This window comes from Lolium rigidum, chromosome 1, assembly GCF_022539505.1.
Source record: "Lolium rigidum isolate FL_2022 chromosome 1, APGP_CSIRO_Lrig_0.1, whole genome shotgun sequence".
NCBI classification, from domain to species: Eukaryota; Viridiplantae; Streptophyta; class Magnoliopsida; order Poales; family Poaceae; genus Lolium; species Lolium rigidum.
Genome location: NC_061508.1, coordinates 345,510,467 through 345,530,765, shown reverse-complemented (window position 1 = coordinate 345,530,765; position 20,299 = coordinate 345,510,467). Strand labels below are relative to the sequence as shown.

General features: G+C 48.5%; 2 protein-coding genes across 2 annotated transcripts; one reads left to right on the top strand and one right to left on the bottom strand.

Moving 5' to 3' along the window:
* Positions 1-1,136: 1,136 nt before the first annotated feature.
* Positions 1,137-5,141, bottom strand: LOC124684522 (tetraspanin-7-like). The gene is made up of 2 exons (XM_047218816.1): positions 4,638-5,141; positions 1,137-1,442 (listed from the first exon to the last, which is right to left on the bottom strand). The coding sequence occupies exons 1-2, from the start codon at positions 5,139-5,141 to the stop codon at positions 1,137-1,139; spliced, it is 810 nt and encodes a 269-aa protein (XP_047074772.1).
* A 5,032-nt stretch (positions 5,142-10,173) lies between these two features.
* LOC124684520 (tetraspanin-8-like) lies at positions 10,174-15,941 on the top strand. Its single transcript, XM_047218815.1, has 2 exons — positions 10,174-10,677; positions 15,390-15,941. Exons 1-2 carry the CDS (start codon positions 10,174-10,176, stop codon positions 15,693-15,695), a joined length of 810 nt encoding a protein of 269 aa, XP_047074771.1. The 3' UTR covers positions 15,696-15,941.
* Positions 15,942-20,299: the final 4,358 nt, after the last annotated feature.

Sequence of the window (20,299 nt, the reverse complement as noted above, 5' to 3'; positions counted from 1 at the left end):
ATAGTGTACCACAAACGAATCCTATAGAGAAATGACCCAAAAGAATGAAATGATTAATTGTTGATACAGTATCTAGTGTATATATTGTCTTGTATAAAGTGCAGTATCTAGTGTATATATTGTTAACAGCTGTGTAGAGAACAGCTGCCAAATCAACGATACAAAAGATTTTAGGAAAGCCTATGCCTATAAAATTATTGTACAACCATTCACATGCATACAGTTAAGTACGTCTATGTGGGGGTTCTTCATTGTCCCAGTGACCTTTTTTTTCTTCAACAGTTAACATACAGGCCAAGTTATACAGTTCAAAAACTAACATTAAAAAAGAGCCACATTTCGTCCTTTGAACAACACAAATACTCCAGTCGATAGTGCTGCAAAGGCACATTCTAATATTCTATAACTAAAGGGTATTCTTAAGGAGATAGTAGTGGTAAGCATCTCATCCAACAAGGACAAAAAGCAAGTAGATTTTAACTGTCCATCAGAACCACATGTTGTCTTGGGCATACAGCTCACCTTTGGTTGACTACCACTTTAGTAGACCAAGACTGTACTAGAAACTTGAGCCGCTGAAAATTTTAAGGTTTACTAAAACTTCATGATGTACTGGCCTACTGGGCCAATAACCCAAGGAACAAATTCATATTAAGCCATTGATGAAGTGAGACAAAATAACCTTAGATACAGAACAACATATATCTATGCCTACAGTGAAGTAAAAAAAACAGTGGCTGGCTTAGCAGCCTCTGTGTTTGTACATTCTGTGGAATCCTGCAAAATTGACTGGTCTATTGGTTGCCAAGTTTCAAGAATCCATGGAGGTTCGGCAATGCATTTGCAGAAAGGAGTTCAAGAACATGTAACTGCAATGCAATAGACAAGAAAGAACATATGCAACTTATCACCATATCATGATAATGGGATGCCGCCATAGACGATCATCTGAGGGCAAGATACCAGCATGCGCAGGCTATATATGACACATCATCAGAGATACAGGATAAATTTGCATGCTATATATGGTTCACACATCATCGGAGATATAGGATAGATGATAGAGGTGCTTGACAAACGACAGTGAGCCATTAGCACTAAACACGGGCCTAATTACCTAAGCATCGCCATGCATCTCATTTCCATGCTGGGTGTGAGTTGTCCCGCCGGTTGTTCCTGAAAGCGCAGCACCCAACAGAGTAGACAACGATGAGGAAGATGAGGAATATGATGTTGACGGTGGCGATCTTCTTCCAGTCATTCTTGAGGTTCGCGAGCACTCCAGCCTTGCATGACTGGCAGCCATAGCAGAGAGCACTCGGATCATTTGACCACGTGTTGCAGTCGGGGTCATCAGTAGAGTTGAGGCCGGGAGGTTTGATCCAGACAGTCTCGCTCTTGTAGGTGAAGTTGCATCTTGTTGGGGGCTTGCAGCATCCGGACTGGACATACATAGGTGTGTTAGTTGCAAAACACACAACCGAATAGATTGACAGAAATTTTATATTAAAACACAACTCAATGTCTGGAATCAATCCACAGTATATATACAAAATCTGTAGTGGTCTGTATGTAGGAGTATCGTTGACACATAGAAGTACTATACGGGGTCAGGCCAAAGATCTTATATATCAGTATATTATAACCTGAGAAAATATATAGTTCCTCTAAATGGCAGAAGCTTCACACATGGGGTTGACGTGATCCTGAATACCATAAAAATGCAGGCAGTAGTACTTACGAAGGCACAAAAAGTGTAATCCCAGTGGTTTGTGCATAAAGAAAGAATAGTATATACAGGTAAGATGCAACCTGTAATTGCACAGGGAAACCCAAATTGACAATCCAAAGAGAACACATCAGTCAAAGGCAAATCACAGATGCAGTCATACAATAATGTCAAAGGTCTTGCAATGTGGCAAGTTTTGTGGGTGCACTAAATCCACAAACGAGCAAAGTTTACATCAATTCTGTCGCGGGTCATTCTGTCACCATAATAGTTCAACTCAATAGTTGCTGTATTCACAGTTCCAAAATGTGGTGGAATCTAGTTGCGTCGATTTGTACTGAAACATGGCATGACAAAACTTAACGAACGAACTTGAATTGCTACTTCGCATTACTCACTACCAGATAACAACATGATCAAATCTTCCTTTAGTCTTTACTAGTCCCCTTCTTTTCAACACCATGACATGCAGGCACAAAATAAAGGCTAACTGTATGTACTTCAAGGCAATGGCAGTGGCAAGAGGGGGAACAATAGCAGGAACATAATCGAAGACAATGCTACAGAAATCAAGTAGACAATGTACCATATAAATCAGGAGCAATTATTCATGCAAAGTGAAATGTCACAGTCAACTTGTGCATATGGAAATCCAACGATTCTCCTACCGGTCCTACTTTAGGCACATTCTGTACCAAATCCAGACGGACTGCCACTCGTTAGCTACAGTTATCCAACATGCTGCAAGCCTTTTTGTTGGGGCAAATCTAAGTAGTACAAAACACCGAACGGAAATATAGGCCCTAATCCCCCACCCACCAGAAAATCATGAGAAATAAAGGAAGTCTACTGAAGTTATTATCCAAGCACAACCCGACCTGAATTTTCATATCGCCCGAGATCAATCGGTTCAAAACCATAGTTGCCAGCGATCCGGGTCGTGCGGGTCGTGGAACGGGGTCGAGGATCGAGGATCGACATCCTAGCGAACAAGGATCGACATGGAGTATACATCTCCGGTACGCCGATTTGGTACGCGGGTCGGGATCCATTTAATTTTGGGTCGATCCAGTCAGCCAGTCAGCCCACCACCACGTCAGCCCAGGAAACTCATCCGTTCCGTATTTCTTCTCCAGGAAGACGAAGCACCAAACAAATCCCCAAATTCCTTCGGTCTATTCCGGTGATCAAGTCCAGCAGTGCCTCCCACGATCAGAGCCCGATGCCCCGATCTCCCCTAGTGAATTCCAGGCGACCAGGCGGCGACGGAGGAACGGAGCAGGGCAGGCCGCAATGCGACGGCGCCGTGAGACTGAGACCGTCGCTCAGCCGCCGGCGTACATGGCAGGACGGAAACTGCGGCGGCATGCCTGGTATGTACTCGCCGCCTTGCAACTGCCGTGCTCAACATCAATCGAACGGGGTCGTGACCCGGCCACGAATCAGGTCGACCCGCTGTCGTTCCCGATCCTCGATCCGGGTCGATCGATCCGGGATCGTGGAACGCGGCACCGACCCCGAACCTGGCAACTATGTTCAAAACCCCAAAAATCCAACCGCTGGGGATCTTAATTTTTCGAACTAAGGGCATCTCCAACGGGGCGATGCATTTCGGACGTCCAAAAATGGTCTCGAGCGTCCGTTTGCGTCGCCCCGCGGACATATTTTGTCCGCGCGTCTGTTTGCGTCTGGGTGTGCTCCCACCGGGGCGACCCATTTTTAGATTTGCAACGTATTTAAAAATATAAAAAGTAGTACATTTAAATGTATAAAAACTATACAATGTAGATCTAGAAGCCTAGACTACTTGCTTCCGGACGGGCTGGCCCCGTCGTTGCGTCGCTCCATCGCCTGCTTCTCCGCCGCCTCCCGTGCGGCTGCTATGGCTCGGTGCGCTGCCGCATCCTCTTGCAAGCACTACTTCAGTCTCGCGTTCGCGGCGTCATCCTTGAGCGTTTCGAAGGACTCGACTATTGCTCTCTGCTCCGCCGCCCTCTCCTCCGGGGTAGGCGCATCAGGGTCATCGGAAGACCATGATATGTCGGAGTCGGACTCCTTTGCGGCTGCGGCGGCCGCCAGCCTGCGCTATTCCATCGCGGCGTCGAACGCCGCGTGGGCCGCCCGCTCCTCCTCTGCTTCCTTCTCTGCGTCAGCCAGGTACTTGGCGTCCCTGACCGGGTCGAGGAGGTCGCCCGTGCTGTCGTCGGAGTCGAACTCCTCGTCGGAGCTCGAGGCCGGGGGAGGTGGAGTGGGAGGTGTAGGTGGAGGTGGAGGCGCGGCAGCCTGGCCGCGGCCGGCGTTGCTCATGGTGGCTGCGGTGGAGTCTGAGAGGCAGCGGTGCTACGGTGGAGGTTGTGCGGCGGCTAGGGTTTAGTGGGGAGGAGATGAGATGCTACCGCCCCTGTTTATATATATAGATCGAAGGCAGGGCGAGGGCCGCGGCACGCGTGGCATCGACATTACTTCGTGCGTAGAGGTAGGGGACGGCCGCGCCACGCGAGGCATCGCCATTTACACGGCCGCAGACTGCCGAAGCGACGCCTCGACGCCAGTACTGGCGGAGAAGACGCATCGACGTTGGCTCATTGCTAGGCGGGCCAGACAAAACGTCCGCCAGACGTGAGCGGACACTTTCCGCGTCTGCGCAGCGTCCGCAGAGACGCATCTCAGGCGCATATTTAGGCCAGGTTTGCGTCTCCGCGGACGGCCCGGTCACTTTGGATCGCCCCGCTGGAGGTGGTGCCAGACGCATTTCCGGACACGGCGGACAAAAAAGGTCATCAGCGTCCGTTTGTGTCGCGCCGCTGGAGATGCGCTAAGAATGCTGACAACAACTCCGCACTAAGTAGCAACCTGACAACGGATAGAGATAATCAGAACAGGAAGAGAGCAGAGGGAGAATTTGGACCTGGGTCGGGGAGAGGCCGCTGGTGGCGAACTGCTGCAGGGTTTGTTTCCTGGCCCCGAGCTTCCGGCAGACCCCGCCGTCGTGGAGGCAGCTCCGGATCCAGGCCCAGTTCTCGTGGTTCTCGACCCGGCGCTGCAGCCAGGTGGAGTAGTCCCCGAGGCGGTACTCCCTGAACCCCCGCCCGGAGACGACGGCGCCGGCGCCGCGGTTGGTGACGGCGAAGGCGAAGGCGGTGAAGACGAGGAGTAGCGCGATGAGGAGGAAGAGCGCGACGAGGTAGAGCCAGAGCAGGCAGGAGGCGCGGCAGAGGGACCCCGCCAGCCCTGCGAGGGAGAGCGCGAGCAGGAGCAGCCCGAGCGCGATGACGGGCCGCTCCAGGAACCGCTCGCAGTCGGTGGTGGCGGCGCGGTGGCTCAGCCAGATGCCGCCGCCGAGGACCGCGAGCGCGAGGACGAGCACGCCGGCGTTGAGCAGGCCCAGGACCCCGTTGCTGCAGCGCGCCATTAATTGTTGCGGTGCGGTGCCGCGCGTGCTGGGTGGGGGGTTACTGGTAGGAGGCGTGCGTGCGTGGCTTTGCGGCCGTGGGGTTTATAGCGTGGTCTCAGCTGGATTTCGAATTTGGAATTTGGAGTGGAGTGGTTCGTCGCAAACAAAAACAAAAAAACAGTCAACTATACAACCTATGGAACTTATCTCTACTTTTAGGGCAACTACCGAAGGCGCATAAGTGCATCCACCGGTTCTTGGACGAAAACATCTCCCACCGGCACCCCCAAGTGGTGACCGCGCGAGCTATGGCCCGATAAAACAATCGGCACTTCCGTGTTGGCCCCCGTAGCGTGGGTGTCGAATGGGGGGGGGGGGCGTCGGCAACGTGTGGCAAGCAGAAGAAACCGTGTAAGGTCATCCTGGCGGCGACATGATGCCATTTCAGCCACCCTCTTTCTTCCTCCGACCTTCGCGGTGGAACTCCACACCCATCGCCGCCTCATAATTGGCGTCGCAGCCGTCCATGAATCGACGCACCGAAAGCTCTATGGCTTGCATCGTAGCAAGAGAACCCGACACCTATTGTGTCGCCGGCAATTGGAGCCGGCACAATTTTTGCGCGGCCCGTCGCTGCAACCTCTCATTGTCGGATCGTGCCCATCGATGTTGCCCAAGAATGATAAGCTGGAACGACGGGGAGACCTCCAGCGAGCCTTGGCTCGGCGATGTGAGTCATCCCTTCCCTCTAGCCCCTCTCCTACACCGGCAATGTTCTTTTAGGTTTAGGGTTTTGGTGGGCTTGTTAATCTAGGAAAATCAACAATTATGTCCATAGCCTGAAATTGTGCTGATTTCTCGGTGATGTGTAGTACCTCGACATGGACTATATATGCGCCAGAGACAATCCCCGGCCCATCATGGAACAGCTTTGCCGATCCCAGTCGGCCCCTCATTGTCGTATGCACGACCTTCTGCCAAAGAAGGTTGCTGCTTTTGAAGGTACGGGTACAAAATGTCGGTTTAATGTGTGTTTGAAGAAAACAGTAACTAGTTGTGTGCTACATTGTTTCTGTTTAGTAGGTAGATAAATACCTCAAATTCGTTCATAATTTATAATTGTAGGCTGGTATCAACTTTGGGTTTGTGGGTTGGACTGATCATCAGTGATGTTTGCCATACCAACGTGCATTGACCTATTCATGAGGCACGTATGAGAATCTGGTTGAAGAAAGAACAAGCTGGACGAAAAAACATGCATGTTTAATAAAGGATGTGAATCATTGGAGCGATGCTGCTGTGAAGCGTACAATGGAACTAAACTATGCAAAATTGAAGAAGGGTGTGGACGAACAAATCCAAGTTGAGCATTTCATTACCTAACACGCAACATTCAATCCAAGATACAACTCAATAGTTATAGATCGACCATTATCCCATAGCAAACTCACGATAATCATTTCAATCATTTTGAAAGTGAGTTGAACAAAATGAAGAAGGGGAGAGATTTGCTGCTACAGTAGAAAAAGATATGTTAGCATGAACAGAAAAAACTAAAAGAAAAGAAGAAGTTGAAATAGACCTTGTTTGATCTTCTAAAATCTGGGGATGCAAACAAAGATAACTTAGAAAAGATTCGTCAAATTCGTGATGAGTGAGATATGTGAATTTAGTGTGTGTGCTAAAAAAAACAGTTAATAGTTGTTGTAGAATATTTACGTGCGATACTATGTGTTGTGGAAACTATTTCCGGAGGCAAGGGTATAGTCTTAATTGATAAGCAAACACATTTGTGCATCATTCGAACAAATGAAATGCCATGCCAACATGTGTTGTAAGCAGATTTAAAATGTGATGTCTTCGTGGCTTGTGTTAGTAGAGATGTGGCATTACTTATGTGACAATTCACTAGAAAATGGGTTGTCACATAATGTAATGTCGCATCTCTACTAACACAACACAAGGAGGCATTGCATTTTATAGATGCTTCCATCACATGAAGACATCACATTTATTTGTTTCTAATATACAATTTAAATTATTAATATGTTTGGAGACTCTCTTTGGGAGGTGTCGGTGAGGGCAACCTTGCCCCAAACGGTGGCAGTTTCTGTTGATGCTCTAATATCGTGTATCTTCATGAGGTGCAACCTACCAAGTTCGATACAAATATATGCAAGGAGAAGCCAACAGATTAGCCTATTGCGGTCACCTCATTGCAATGGTGTCACTCTCTCGGTACTAAATGTCGATTTACCAAAGTTTTGACAAAAAAGTATTTCTGGCAGTTGCTCCGGCCCTGCATTCATGTGCTTTCAGTTTCTCTAGCATCAACTTGCCATGATTTTTTTCTGTGTCATATCATTGGTTTTATAATTCTTGCTACACGTCCATGAGGAGTGTTGGATCTTTTTCTTTTCAGATTTTTAGGTTGCTTGACCAACCAGGTAATGGAGATCGAGGCCGGAGCCCATCGGCAGTGTGGATGGAGTCTTCTTCTTCTTCTTCTTCTTCTTCTTCTTCTTCTTCTTCTTCTTCTTCTTCTTATTATTATTATTATTATTATTATTATTATTATTATTATTATTATTTGCATACTCCTCTTTATCGGACTGTCCGAGATGTCCTTGATGAACAACAAAAAGTTGTTGGGGCAAGTTAGGGCCGAATAATACGGTAGTTGCCTAAATCATAGACCCTTCCAAATCAGCCCATCAATACATAAACCTTAAAATGAATGTTAGGTTATACACAAGAAATTAGAGGGAAGCCATGTCACTGGTATTTATAAAATTAATCAAGCTTCCTCTAAGTTGGTAGACAAAGAAATGTAACACAAAATGACAAGAATGGTTCAGAATTATTTTGCATATTATAATTTTGAGATCGTGCAAAACACGTAGTAGTCAACCATAATAGAAATACTAGAGAAAATTTTAGCATGAATATATATACAAACAAAAGATGCCAATGGGCAAGACAGACGGGAGGAGATTCAAGGAAACATGGTTACATATATGAACATGTATGATATTCAATATTCTGCATTGAGTTACAACTAAGCTAGCAAATCATAGCCTACAAAGATATTTTAAGATATATGTAAGATCCTTACGCCAGAGGACCCTCTAGAGAGTTATTTAAAGATACACAAGTTAGCATTAAAACAAATAAACACACATTGCATTGAGGCAAAAGAAAAATCAACAACCGAATGTTATTTTGTTCACCATTACATCTTACTCGAAATTCAATTTAGCAAAATTTTTTTTGAAGAGGGCACAATTAGCTTTTGACCTACAAACTTACACAATGATACATGGTTTGTGTTTAGCACGATTATACGTGTGGGAGTTAAATTATTAGACTAAATAGTGTCATCTTGTAGCATCAATCTTGGTTTCGATTTGTTAAACTTGATTGTAAAAAGATAAAATAGTTTAGTATAAATAAGTCAGTATCACTACAAGAGGACCCCTCCTACAACAACACATTTATCTGCATCGATCTAAATATCGATATAGCCGTTGCTAGAGCTTTTACCAACGGAACAGGATGCGTTGCGTTTTTGGGTGTTGCAAGGCTACAATGCAACACATATAAGCCCGTTGGTAACGAATGGACAAATCGTTGCAACATAGTTACGGACTTAGGCAACAATTGTATTCGTCGCTAGATAAATTCCACACAAACAGAAATTTCTATTTTAATTTTTTAATTATTCAGGCATGTATGGTTTGAACGCTTTGGAAAATAGTTGATGTTAGCGAGGAGGCGAAGACAACGACCACGATGTCGATGGCCCGGCGTGGGATCCGGAGACCCAGCCGTTGGACATTAGCGAGGAGGCGAAGACAACGACCACGATGTCGATGGCCCGGCGTGGGATCCGGAGACCCAGCCGTTGGACATTAGCGAGGAGAAGGCAATTGCCATCGCAATGTACCTCAACTCCAAGCGCGTGTCGGTCCCTCCCGTGCCACGCGAGGGCCGAGAGCGCCGTGACAAGGTGCGCCGCCAGCGAGCCATTATGCCGACCGATTTCCGAGAAGATCCGATGTACGCGCTCAACTCCTACAACTGGATCTCATTCGGGATGTGGAAGTTCGACGCGCGCCGCCGAGCGGGATACCTCGGCGACATCGACTTCGTCGACCGCGAGCTCACCGCGGAGAACGACGACGACGACAACATGGACGAGGACGAGGGCGCCGAGGACGACGACGCCACCAAGGCTGAGTACGAGGCTTCGTCGGACAGCCATGTCCAAGGCGGAGACAACGACCACGATGTCGGCGGCCGGGTGTGGGATCCGGAGACCCAGCCGTCGGACATTAGTGAGGAGGAGGCCATTGCCGTTGCAATGGCCAATAGCGAGCTCGACCAACTCGCAATGTGGGACGGCCTCACTCCGTGAGTCAACGCCGACATGTACCCAAGGGCGGGCACTGTCTGCTGCTCCTTCGATGCCCTGGGATCCGTGGACACCTTCACGATAGCTTCCTGCTCCACCAACGGTCTGGCAAGAGCCCGCAGGCTGCCGTCCTCCTCCACCATCGGCGTACCAGCTCCCATGCCGGGTGCCGGAGTTCATCAACCTCGTCAGCGACGACGAGCAGTAGTCCGTAGCTAGATTTTAGGCTTTTTATGTATTTTTAGAATTATGTAAATTATGGATTTTTAATGAAAAAAATATACATCGAACCACTGAGGACATCCTTAGAGGTAACGGGACGCACGGTTAATTTCAACCATTGGGCTCAACACAAACAAACAAACTGTTGGCATGATTTGCGTCGCGCCGACGCCCGGCAGAGAAGATCGTCTCTTAATAAAAAAGTGAAAAAGGCGAACTGCCTTTCTAAATCCCTTTCTGTTTGCGACGAACCACTCCCGACTCCAAATTCCAAATTCGAAATCCAGCGGAGACCACGCTAGAAAACCCCACGGCCGCAAAGCCACGCACGCACGCCTCCCCGCACGCGCGGCACAGCCCACCAAGTTCGAAGCCAGAGCGGCGGCGGCGGCGCACCGGCACCGCAGCAATCAAATGGCGCGCTGCAGCAACGGGCTGCTGGGCCTGCTCAACGCCGGAGTCCTCGTCCTCGCGCTCGCGGTCCTCGGCGGCGGCATCTGGCTGAGCCACCGCGCCGCCACCACCGACTGCGAGCGGTTCCTGGAGCGGCCCGTCATCGCGCTCGGGGCGCTGCTCCTGGCCCTCTCCCTCGCGGGGCTGGCGGGGTCCCTCTGCCGCGCGTCCTGCCTGCTCTGGCTCTACCTCGTCGCGCTCTTCCTCCTCATCGCGCTCCTCCTCGTCTTCACCGTCTTCGCCTTCGTCGTCACCAACCGCGGCGCCGGCGCCGTCGTCTCCGGGAGGGGCTACAGGGAGTACCGCCTCGGGGAGTACTCCACCTGGCTGCAGCGCCGGGTCGAGAACCACGAGAACTGGGCCAGGATCCGGAGCTGCCTCCAGGACGGCCAGGTCTGCCGGAAGCTCGCGGCCAGGAGGGAGACTCTGCAGCAGTTCGCCACCAGCCACCTCTCCCCGATCCAGGTCCGAATTCTCCCCTCTTCCTGTTCTAATTAGGGCCTATATTTCCGTTCGGCGTTTTGTACTTAGATTTACCCCAAAACAAAATGGCTTGTAGCATGTTGGATAACTGTACCTAACGAGTGGCAGGCAGTCCGTGTGGATTTGGTACAGATTGTGCCTATTCCGTAGGACCGGTCGCAGAATAGTTGGATTCCATATGCACAAGTTGACTGACATTTCACTTTGCATGAATAATTGCTCCCGATTTATATGGTACATTGTCGATTACTTGCTTTGTTTCTGTAGCATTGTCTTCGATTAAGTTCCTGCTATTGTTACCCCTCTTGCCATTGCCATTGCTTTGAAGTAGATTTTTTTTTCGAAATGGATTGCCTTGAAGTAGATACAGCTAGCCTGTATTTTGTGCCTGCATGTCATGGTGTTGCAACAAGGGGACTAGTAAGACTCAAGGAAGATTTGAGCTTGTTATCTTATCTGGTAGTGAGTAATGCAAAGTAGGAGGAAAACGCTCCTCGGTCGCCCCCGCGCGACCAGGGGCGAACCCTAGATCTCGCCCCTCCAACTCCTCTTCCCCACCACCCTCCCCGGCCGCCGCCGGCGTGCGCCGCCGGGCAAAGCCCGCGCGGTGCCGGCGGCGGCGGGCCTTCCCTTACCTGCCGCGAGGAGAGCTGCGCGGGGCGGTGACCTCCTTGGCGGCAGTGCGTTTCGGCGGAGGTCGGCTTGGCCTGGCGTGGCGGCGGCCGGCGAGCTGCGCCAGGGGCGACCCGTCGCAAGTGGAGGCGGCGGCGGGAGGCGGCGCTCGCGGCTGCTGCAACCCGTGCGGTGGCGGCGGCGGGGCTCCTCTTCGCGCGTGTGTGGGTGTCGCGTGGCCTGTGTGTGTGCTGTGTCTCTGCTCAGGGGGGCGGAGGCGGGTCGGCCTGCCTTTGGGCGCTGGTGGCGGCGCGACTGGCGGCTTCGGCAGATCTGGTGGCGAAGATCGTGCTGCCCCAAGCAGCGGTGAGGCGGAGACAGGGGTCTCTGCCATGTCCCAGGGCGGTTGGGCACCTCGAAGTCGCAGCAGCCGTGGCTTGGGGCCTGGCAGCATGCTGCACCGGTGATTCAGGTCGCCGTCTTCGTTCTCGTCTGCTCGGAGCTTCTGCAGTTCGGCCGCTACCGGCGATGCCACCTTCGGCTTGCGCGGATCCGCATCCGGGGCTGTCGGGTGGTAGGCGCGGCTGGTTGGTCCGGCGGTGGCAAGCCGATGGGCCCGTGTGGTGTGGATGGGCGTCTTCGTCGTGGGTTGCTCTCGTAGGGACTGGTAGAAGGGGATGTGCCTGCGCAGTCTAGGGTGACTCGCCGCCGTCGGGACCGGAGCAGGGGCTCCCTTGGTTCCCACCCCTCTCTCCCATGTTTCCCTCACCAGCGCCGCCCGTGCGACGTCTCGGCCAAATCCTCCTCTCGGTCCTCGGTCTCCTCTGGTCCAACGAGGAAAAGGTCCCAGCTTTCTGGTTTCTCGGTGCTTCTCCGGTGTTGTGGTGGTATCTCAGTGGGCGCTCCTGAAGGGCGATGTAGTCCCCACTCGGTTTCCCGGTGTGGTTGATGGGGGTTAAAGCCGATGGCTTGGGTGAAAGCCTTGGCCGGTCTATCCGGAGCCGCTGACGGTGACGCTCTTGGGCGCCATTCCCCTCCTTGGAGGCGTCTTCGTAGAGCCTCGACTTTGCCCCATCATGGTCGGATGTCTCAAGGTGAAAACCTTGACCCTTGTTGGGTCGAGCAACGGCGTCGCTTCGGTGTCGCTCACCTTCTTGAAGGCGTTGCTTCTGAGATCTCGCCGTTCACTTGCATCCTCTCTGCGTGGTCACCCGTGGCTGGCGTCTGCACTCGGGTAGCTGGTTGGTGGGGATTCCGGTGCTTTCTGCCGGCGATACTCAACGTTCTTCTTTTGCTCGAGCCGAAGACACCATGGCGGATGCTTGCTGTAGTCGTGCTCCTCTTTGTTTTTGAGTGTCGTTTTTTCTCTTTGTGCTTGTTTTGTAAACTGGCATCCCCAGTATCGTGTGTGTTTGTAACTCCTGGCCGGTTGAGGGCTTTGTTAATTCAAAGTCGGGCTCTTAAGCCTTTTATCTAAAAAAAATAATGCAAAGTAGCAATTCAAGTTGGTTCGTTAAGTTTTGTCATGCCATGTTTCAGTACAAATCAACACAACTAGAGTCCACCACATTTTGTAATTGTTAGCAGCAACTATTGAATTGAACTATTATGGTGACAGAATGACCCTGTGACAGAATTTATATAAACTTAGCTCGATTGTGGATTCAGTGTACCCACGGAACTTAATTACCACATCTTAAGACCTTTGACATTATTGTGTGACTTACTGCATCTGCGATTTGCCTTTGCTTGATGTGTTCTCTTTGGATTGTCAATTTGGGTTTCCCTGTGCAAATACAGGTTCCATCATACCTGTATATACTATTCTTTCTTTATGCACAAACCACTGGGATGCACTTTTTGTGCCTTCGTAAGTACTACTGCTGGCACTTTTATGGTACTCAAGATCACGTCAACCCCATGTGTGAAGCTTCTGCCATTTAGAGTTCACGCAATTCAGAGAGAAATCCGGCCGACCCACGCACCCACGAGGCCATGGCTCCTCTCCGATCTCGACAAGAAAACCAAGGCACCCACAACTCCTCCCGATAAAAGACCGCGCGATGACCCCTATACAGAGACCAGGCGATGCTCCCTCGACGCACACCAGGGAACTCTTTGGAAGGCGCCAACCGGCCTAGCCTCGATGGCGTCAACGGGTGGGTCGATGTCGGCTACGATCCGCGGCAGAAGCTGCAGCGCGCCGAGTTCGGCGACGATGGGCCAGAAGATGGCGTCTGTTGAGTAATACGCCAGTACCGGATGTACCAGTCTCCCAGATACCCATGAGGTCCACGCCGCCGCCTACGCCCGTGCACCGCCGCGATAACTGCCTTCCGTCAGCTGGGCGGAGGTGAGCGCAGGCAACATGTCAGAGGATCGTGCGGCAGAAGCCTCTCTCCTCCGCATGTGGTTCCCACAAATCGATCGCACGACCTCGCCCGCTTGCCGCGGAAGCTCTGGAGATTTCCATCGGGGACGGAGGTATCATAGATCGCAGATTGCCATCTGCGAAGCCTGCGACGTAAGCCGCAGCACAACCGCATAACCAGTATCTCTGGGTAGAGCAGCTCGAGACACCGGCTCACCGATTGCCGGAGGTGCCACCTCGCCCTCGAGTCGTCGCGTTGGCGCTGCCTTAGGCTCGCCACGCAGCCTTGGCTGTGCCTCTCTGGATCAACTTTCTGGCAGGACAGTCGACGCTCTTGTCAAGGCCAAGATTTGGAGATCGTCGGCTGCTGCTCAACGTCTCGCCGGACGGCCGGAACTCCAAAGGAACGACGCGCGCCCCCGCTGAAGACTGGGCGCGCGACGGTTTCTCTTCTGGAAAGCTAGAGGTTTCGGGGATCGATTTCGCTGTTTTTTTTTCCATAAAGATGTCTTGCTCCAACGTCGCTTTGGAGGGCTGGAGGATCGGAGGCATGGATCTCAGGCTCTCAGCAAGGTCCCGCCGCGCCGGCGCTGCGGGGCAGTGCACCCTGACACCGGATTGGTTGGTTCGTCCTCCGGGCAAAAAACCTACCGCAGGGAGGTTGACGCTAGGCGGTCAGCAAGGTGGATGTGCAAAGGTGCCGCGCTCCAGGGCCGAGCGACGTGGTGCGGGCCGCCTCTATCCCTGACGACCTGAGGGCAAGTCAACTTACCAAATTTATTTTTTCAGGCAAAATCGACACGATGGTTCAGCTGTAGCGATTCTGCCTATGTACAGATATCCAGTGACCAAACAGGTTCAGCTATTTTGGGTTCATTGTCTCTGTTAGGTAACCACATGTGCAGTCCTAGAGTACTAAAGATCCATACGATCCATACATGCTATTCCTTTTGTACCGCGCCCCAAGCAACATTACTTACCACCTAGAACTTATGTCATACGAAAATAATTCATGATTTTGTATAGACTGCATGTTATATATATAATTTAGATTTTGCTTATATTTGAAGTTTCTCGTTTGTAATTAAGCTTACCATATTTCAAATGGTGTAAAAGAAATAACAAAGTGAATCCACCGATTTTTTGCTAATAAAAAATACAATATTTCTCCAATATGAGCACATATTGAAAAATGTTATGCCACAAAGGCATGTGATAAATATGTGACTGGTTGATTATATCGTATATCTAATCAGTCGAGGCAAGGCTAAAATCGTTGGCACCGTTGCACTCTTAATAATGTGACACAAGTCCGCATATATTTGACCCTAAATAACAAAGGAGGCGAAGGCCTACACCAAGGAGTTGAGTCATCTGGCGATATTTGACATATGGCTGCTAAGTACGTTTAAGTAGGTTTGTTTCTGTTACACAAGGAGCAGGTGTAGTGTAAGAACAAAATTTGTCCAACTCGAACGACACATATTTCTTTTATCTTCCGCAGCAACGCACGGGCATTGTACAAAGTATCTTTGGCCTGACCCTGTATAGTACTTCTATGCGTCAACGATACTCGTACATACAGACCACTGCAGATTTTGTATATATACTGCAGATTGATTCCAGGCTTTGAGTTGTGTTTTATCAATATAAATTGCTGTCAATCTATTCGGTTGTGTTTTCTGCAACTAACACACCTATGTATGTCCAGTCCGGATGCTGCAAGCCCCCAACTGGATGCAACTTCGCCTACCAGAGTGAGACTGTCTGGATCAAACCTGCCGGCCTCAACTCTACCGATGACCCCGACTGCAACACGTGGTCAAATGATCCGCGTGCTCTCTGCTATGGCTGCCAGTCATGCAAGGCTGGAGTGCTCGCGAACCTGAAGAATGACTGGAAGAAGATTGCCACCGTCAACATCATATTCCTCATCTTCCTCATCGTCGTCTACTCTGTTGGGTGCTGCGCTTTCAGGAACAACCGGCAGGACAACTCACACCCAGCCTGGAAATGAGATGCATGGCGATGCTTAGGTAATTAGGCCCGTGTCTAGTGCTATTGGCTCACTGTCGTGTGTCAAGCACCACTATCATCTATCATATATCTCCGATGATGAGTGAACCATATATAGCATGCACATTTATCCTATATCTCTGATGATGTGTCATATATAGCCTGCACATGCTGCTATCTTGCCCTCAGATGATCTTGTATGGAGGCCTCCTATTATCATGATATGGTGATAAGTTGCATATGTTCATTCTGGTGTATTGCATTGCAGTTACATGTTCTTTAACTCTTTTCTGCAAATACATTGCTGAACCTCTGTGGATTCTTGCAACTTTGAAACCCATAGACTGCAGTCAATTTTGCAGGATTCCCCAGTATGTACAAACACAGAAGCTGCTAAGTCAGCCACTGTTTTTATTTCATTGGCAATAGGTCTTTGCTTTGAATCTGCATCTAGGGTTATTTTGTCTCACTTCATCAATAGCTTATTATGAATTTGTGACCGAGAGGTCCCAGGTTCGAGTCGCGGTCTCCTCACATTGCACTTCGTGAGGGTAAGACTTGCCACTAACACCTTCCCCAGATCCCGCACAGTGCGGGAGCTCTCAGCACTGGGTACGTCCTTTCCTTTCTTTCATCAATGGCTTATTATGAATTTGTGCCTTCGGTTATTGGCCCAGCACCTTAAGGTATTCACCTTATGTACCTTAAAATTTTCAGCGGCTCAAGTTTCTAGTACGTCTTGGTCTACTAAAATGGTAGTCAACCAAAGGTGAGCTGTATGCCCAAGATACTTTACAACATGTGGTCCTCATGGACAGTTAAAATCTGCTTGCTTATTGTCCTTGTTGGATGAAATGCTTACTAGTACTACGTACTATCTCAAGAATTACTGCACCCTTTAGTTATAGAATGTGCCTTTGCAGCACTATCGACTGGAGTATTTGTGTTAGTCAAATGACGAAATGTGGCTCGTTTTTACTGTTAGTTTTTGAACTGTATAACCTGGACTGTATGTTAACTGTTGAAGAAAAAAAAAGGTCACGGAGACAATGAAGAACCCCCACATAGACGTACTTAACTAGTTAACTATATGCATGTGAATGGTTGTACAATAATTTTAGAGGCATAGGCTTTTGTAAAATCTTCTATACTCCCTCCGTTTTTATTTATCCTGCGTTTTGGTTCTCGTTGAAGTTAAAGTTTCTAAAGTTTGACCAAAGATATAGAAAAAAATATCAATATCTATAATTACATATTTACATAATATAAAAAAATCAGGATGATTTTAATGGTACTAATTTTATATTTAGTTATTAATATTTTTTTCCTATATTTGTAATCAAAATTTGTAAAGTTTGACTTTGACTAAACCAAGAAGGCAAGAACGCATGATAATTGTGAACGGAGAGAGTATATCGTTGATTTGGCAGCTGTTCTCCACACAACTGTTAACACTTACTGCACTTATATAAGACGATATATACACCAGATATTGTATCAGCAATTAACCAGTTCATTGTTTTGGGTCATTTCTCTCTAGGATTCGTTTGTGGTAGTAACACTATTTTCCATTTTAATTAATGATAGCTTACCTATGAGCAATGGTCGGCATCTGGAAGTCTGTCTTCAAGTAGTGAGAAATTCTGCGGACTTTGTGAATAATGCACCAATAGATCTTGGAATTAAAGTGGGCATGCATGGTTCAAACAACATTTCACTCTCTAGTTGGGATTTTTCTTCCAATGAGTCACCTCAGCACAAGTTTCTAGTACATAATTCGAGGTACCCATATTTCTCTGCTGATCTACAAGAGTAGTGTCCTCCCTTCCCTTCCTTGACATACATCATCTAGCTACTCCACTGACGACCCCTCACACTCATAGGACCTCTCAGAAGAACGAGCCAAAATCTTGATATATTCTTCACCACTAAACCAAGGTGTGTGCCTGATCATCATGCGCATATGCCCGCATGGAGGCCATGTTATTTTTTTCTTTTGGCAAAGTCTCTAAATCCCTACCCGAAGAATAGCCAGTACAACACCACTCTCATACTTTTTTTTTTGAACTGAACACCACTCTCATACTTAATTCTGCTTCTTTTTGTTCACAGTGAGACCATGAGTCACTGCACGCCAATTAAGTAAGTAACTAGTAAGATATAGAAGATCGCCGGTGAACATAATGAAAGCAACCAATATAGTCTGTTTGTCACGTACCTGCCGAGCAATGAAGCTGAATCTTTGCACGGCCTCCGAGACCTGACGGAGGACGTCGACCTGAGCGCGCAAATGCACGACGTAGTCCATGGCCTCGCGTAGCAGCGTGGCCTCGTCGACGGCGGCGTCCCGGCCTCCCGGTATCATCTCCCGCAGCGCCATGGTCCTCCTCCTCACCAGCCTCCTCGTAGCATGACCACCGTCTCTACCGGAGGCGGCGGCAGCGCGGCTTCTCGTCAAGCTCCTCTTCAGGCCGCGGCACCTAATCACAATCCTCCTGCACCTCCGCATCTTATACGCCCTGGACGCCCCGGCCAAGATAGCCTTGGGCCACCTTGCAGCTCCAGCGTCACTAGAGTCGTCGCCTGCGGCCGCCATGGCAACGTCCGCAGAGGAAGGCTTGCTTGAAGGACTTGGTGCTGGTGTTGGCGTTAGGGCCTTGCATGTTCTGAGTTCACTTTCGGTTGAGTAATGACAAGGTGTACTTGCTTGTGAAGTTTGCGGATGAGACAGCGATATCCTTGATCGTTGTCATAGTTGGTGGTGTTTTCTCACGTTGTTTGGGGGCTTCAGCTTGTATGATTGTTTTAAGGATTTTTCACTCTTTGTGAAATAAATCAAGGCTGTATGTGCATCTTTTTGATTCAAAGGCCGGGTAAATCTCCATTTTTTTAAAAGTGTCACCTTACCATGATGAGTACTTCACTATTATTACTCCCTCCATCCCGAAATGTAAGGCGCCTAAGGATTACCTAAATGTCAACATTTTTTAAGCTTGACCAAGTTTATACATAAAAATATGAAAATTTACAATAATAAATCAGTATCAATAGATTCACCATAAAATTTATTTTCGTAATGTGTCTATTCAACATTGTAGATGTAAATATTTTTACCTAAATATTTGGTCAAAGTTAGTCATGTTTGGCTTTTGATCAATCCTTAGATGTCTTACATTTTAGGACAGAGTGAGTATATTTATAAGATGTTATATTTTTATATGAAAATGCTTGTATTTAGATGGGTTTTAGTGTGTAGGTTCAATAATTTATGTCTATATATAGTCCGCATCAAAATACAAACATTTTATAAAAATGAATGGAGGGGTACATATTCTGTCGCATATGCATGATTTTTGTTGTAGTTGTTGATCCATATTGACATTTGTAGACATGATCACGATTAATAGGCGCCGACATGCATATGATTCTCCTCTTCTCTACAATATATCTGTCGGGAATTTAAAGCATAAAAGCCTCCTTGACATTTCGACCGCCTTAATACGGCTTGCATTGCAGGCGTGCTCATATTCTTCCATGCATGATTATACACTGTCGTATGCTAGGTATGGATGTAGAATCGCCAAGTACGGTATAAGATATTCACAAGTACGTACAGTGCGTGATGATAACGTAGTTACGGTGAGCAGCTGGGCAGCTGGTTCCCGTGCGTGTCATCGTCATCACACAGAAATGGCTTGAAAAGTTAAAAAGGAATTAGTTAGAGAGCTGAGCACACTATATACAGAAACGCGTGTTACACCTTACAAGTACCCAGCTGGCAGCTGACCATCTCAAACACATCGTCATCGTACATCGCATGCGCTAGCTAGCTACGTATTGTCGTATGCTGCGTACGGATACAAAGATGGACAAGTACGATGCAATGTGCACGCTTAATGTCTCAAGCGCATGATGATGAACTAATTACTGTGCTTGCTACAGTGTCACGATCACACAGGAACAATATGGCTAGAAAAGTTGACAGCTCGAGAAACAAGGTAACGTGAAGACAATGCACGTGGCAAAACAATATTTAGCTACGAACATGCAGCGTCACTTGGCAGGGAGGTGGATGTGGATGTGTTGACCTGCATGCTTCCTGGCCCCTCCATCCTAGCGGACTCTCAAATACTAGCCAGCACATATATACCCGTTACCTATTTTGGAACGCTCGCAGCGAATGCCGGATAAAAAAAACTACACAAACCGATTAACTTCAATAACATGCACCGGCAGCAAATAACATAGAGGAGAGAGAGTGTGCGTATTTCGATGGTAGATGGGTATTAAAAAGAGAGAGGGGTAGGTGGGGAGAGTGGGCTGGTGGAAATCTTTCTACGTAGAGTTTGTGATCAGCAGCTGCCGGTGCTGTGGATTTCTATTGGGAGTGTCGTGAGCAGTTTCTTTCACACTACTAGGAAATTGCCTATATGTGGCGCATGTTTTTGGAATTATGTGGCGCATAGTCACGCCACTAAATTTTATTTCTGTGGCGCATATTTATGCGCCACAGAATTCTCACATTTCTGTCATATCCATTATATGCTCCACAGAATTCTCGAAAAATTTAAAAATTCAAAAAATTCAAAACAATATAGAAAAATA

Bases quoted from the DNA above. Each gene is read 5' to 3' on its own strand.
- LOC124684522 (XM_047218816.1), bottom strand. From the start codon at position 5,141: ATGGCGCGCTGCAGCAACGGGGTCCTGGGCCTGCTCAACGCCGGCGTG. The intron at 1,443-4,637 runs GTCCAAATTCTC...ATGTATGTCCAG, and splicing joins GCGGCCTCTCCCCGACCCAG to TCCGGATGCTGCAAGCCCCC.
- LOC124684520 (XM_047218815.1), top strand. From the start codon at position 10,174: ATGGCGCGCTGCAGCAACGGGCTGCTGGGCCTGCTCAACGCCGGAGTC. The intron at 10,678-15,389 runs GTCCGAATTCTC...ATGTATGTCCAG, and splicing joins GCCACCTCTCCCCGATCCAG to TCCGGATGCTGCAAGCCCCC.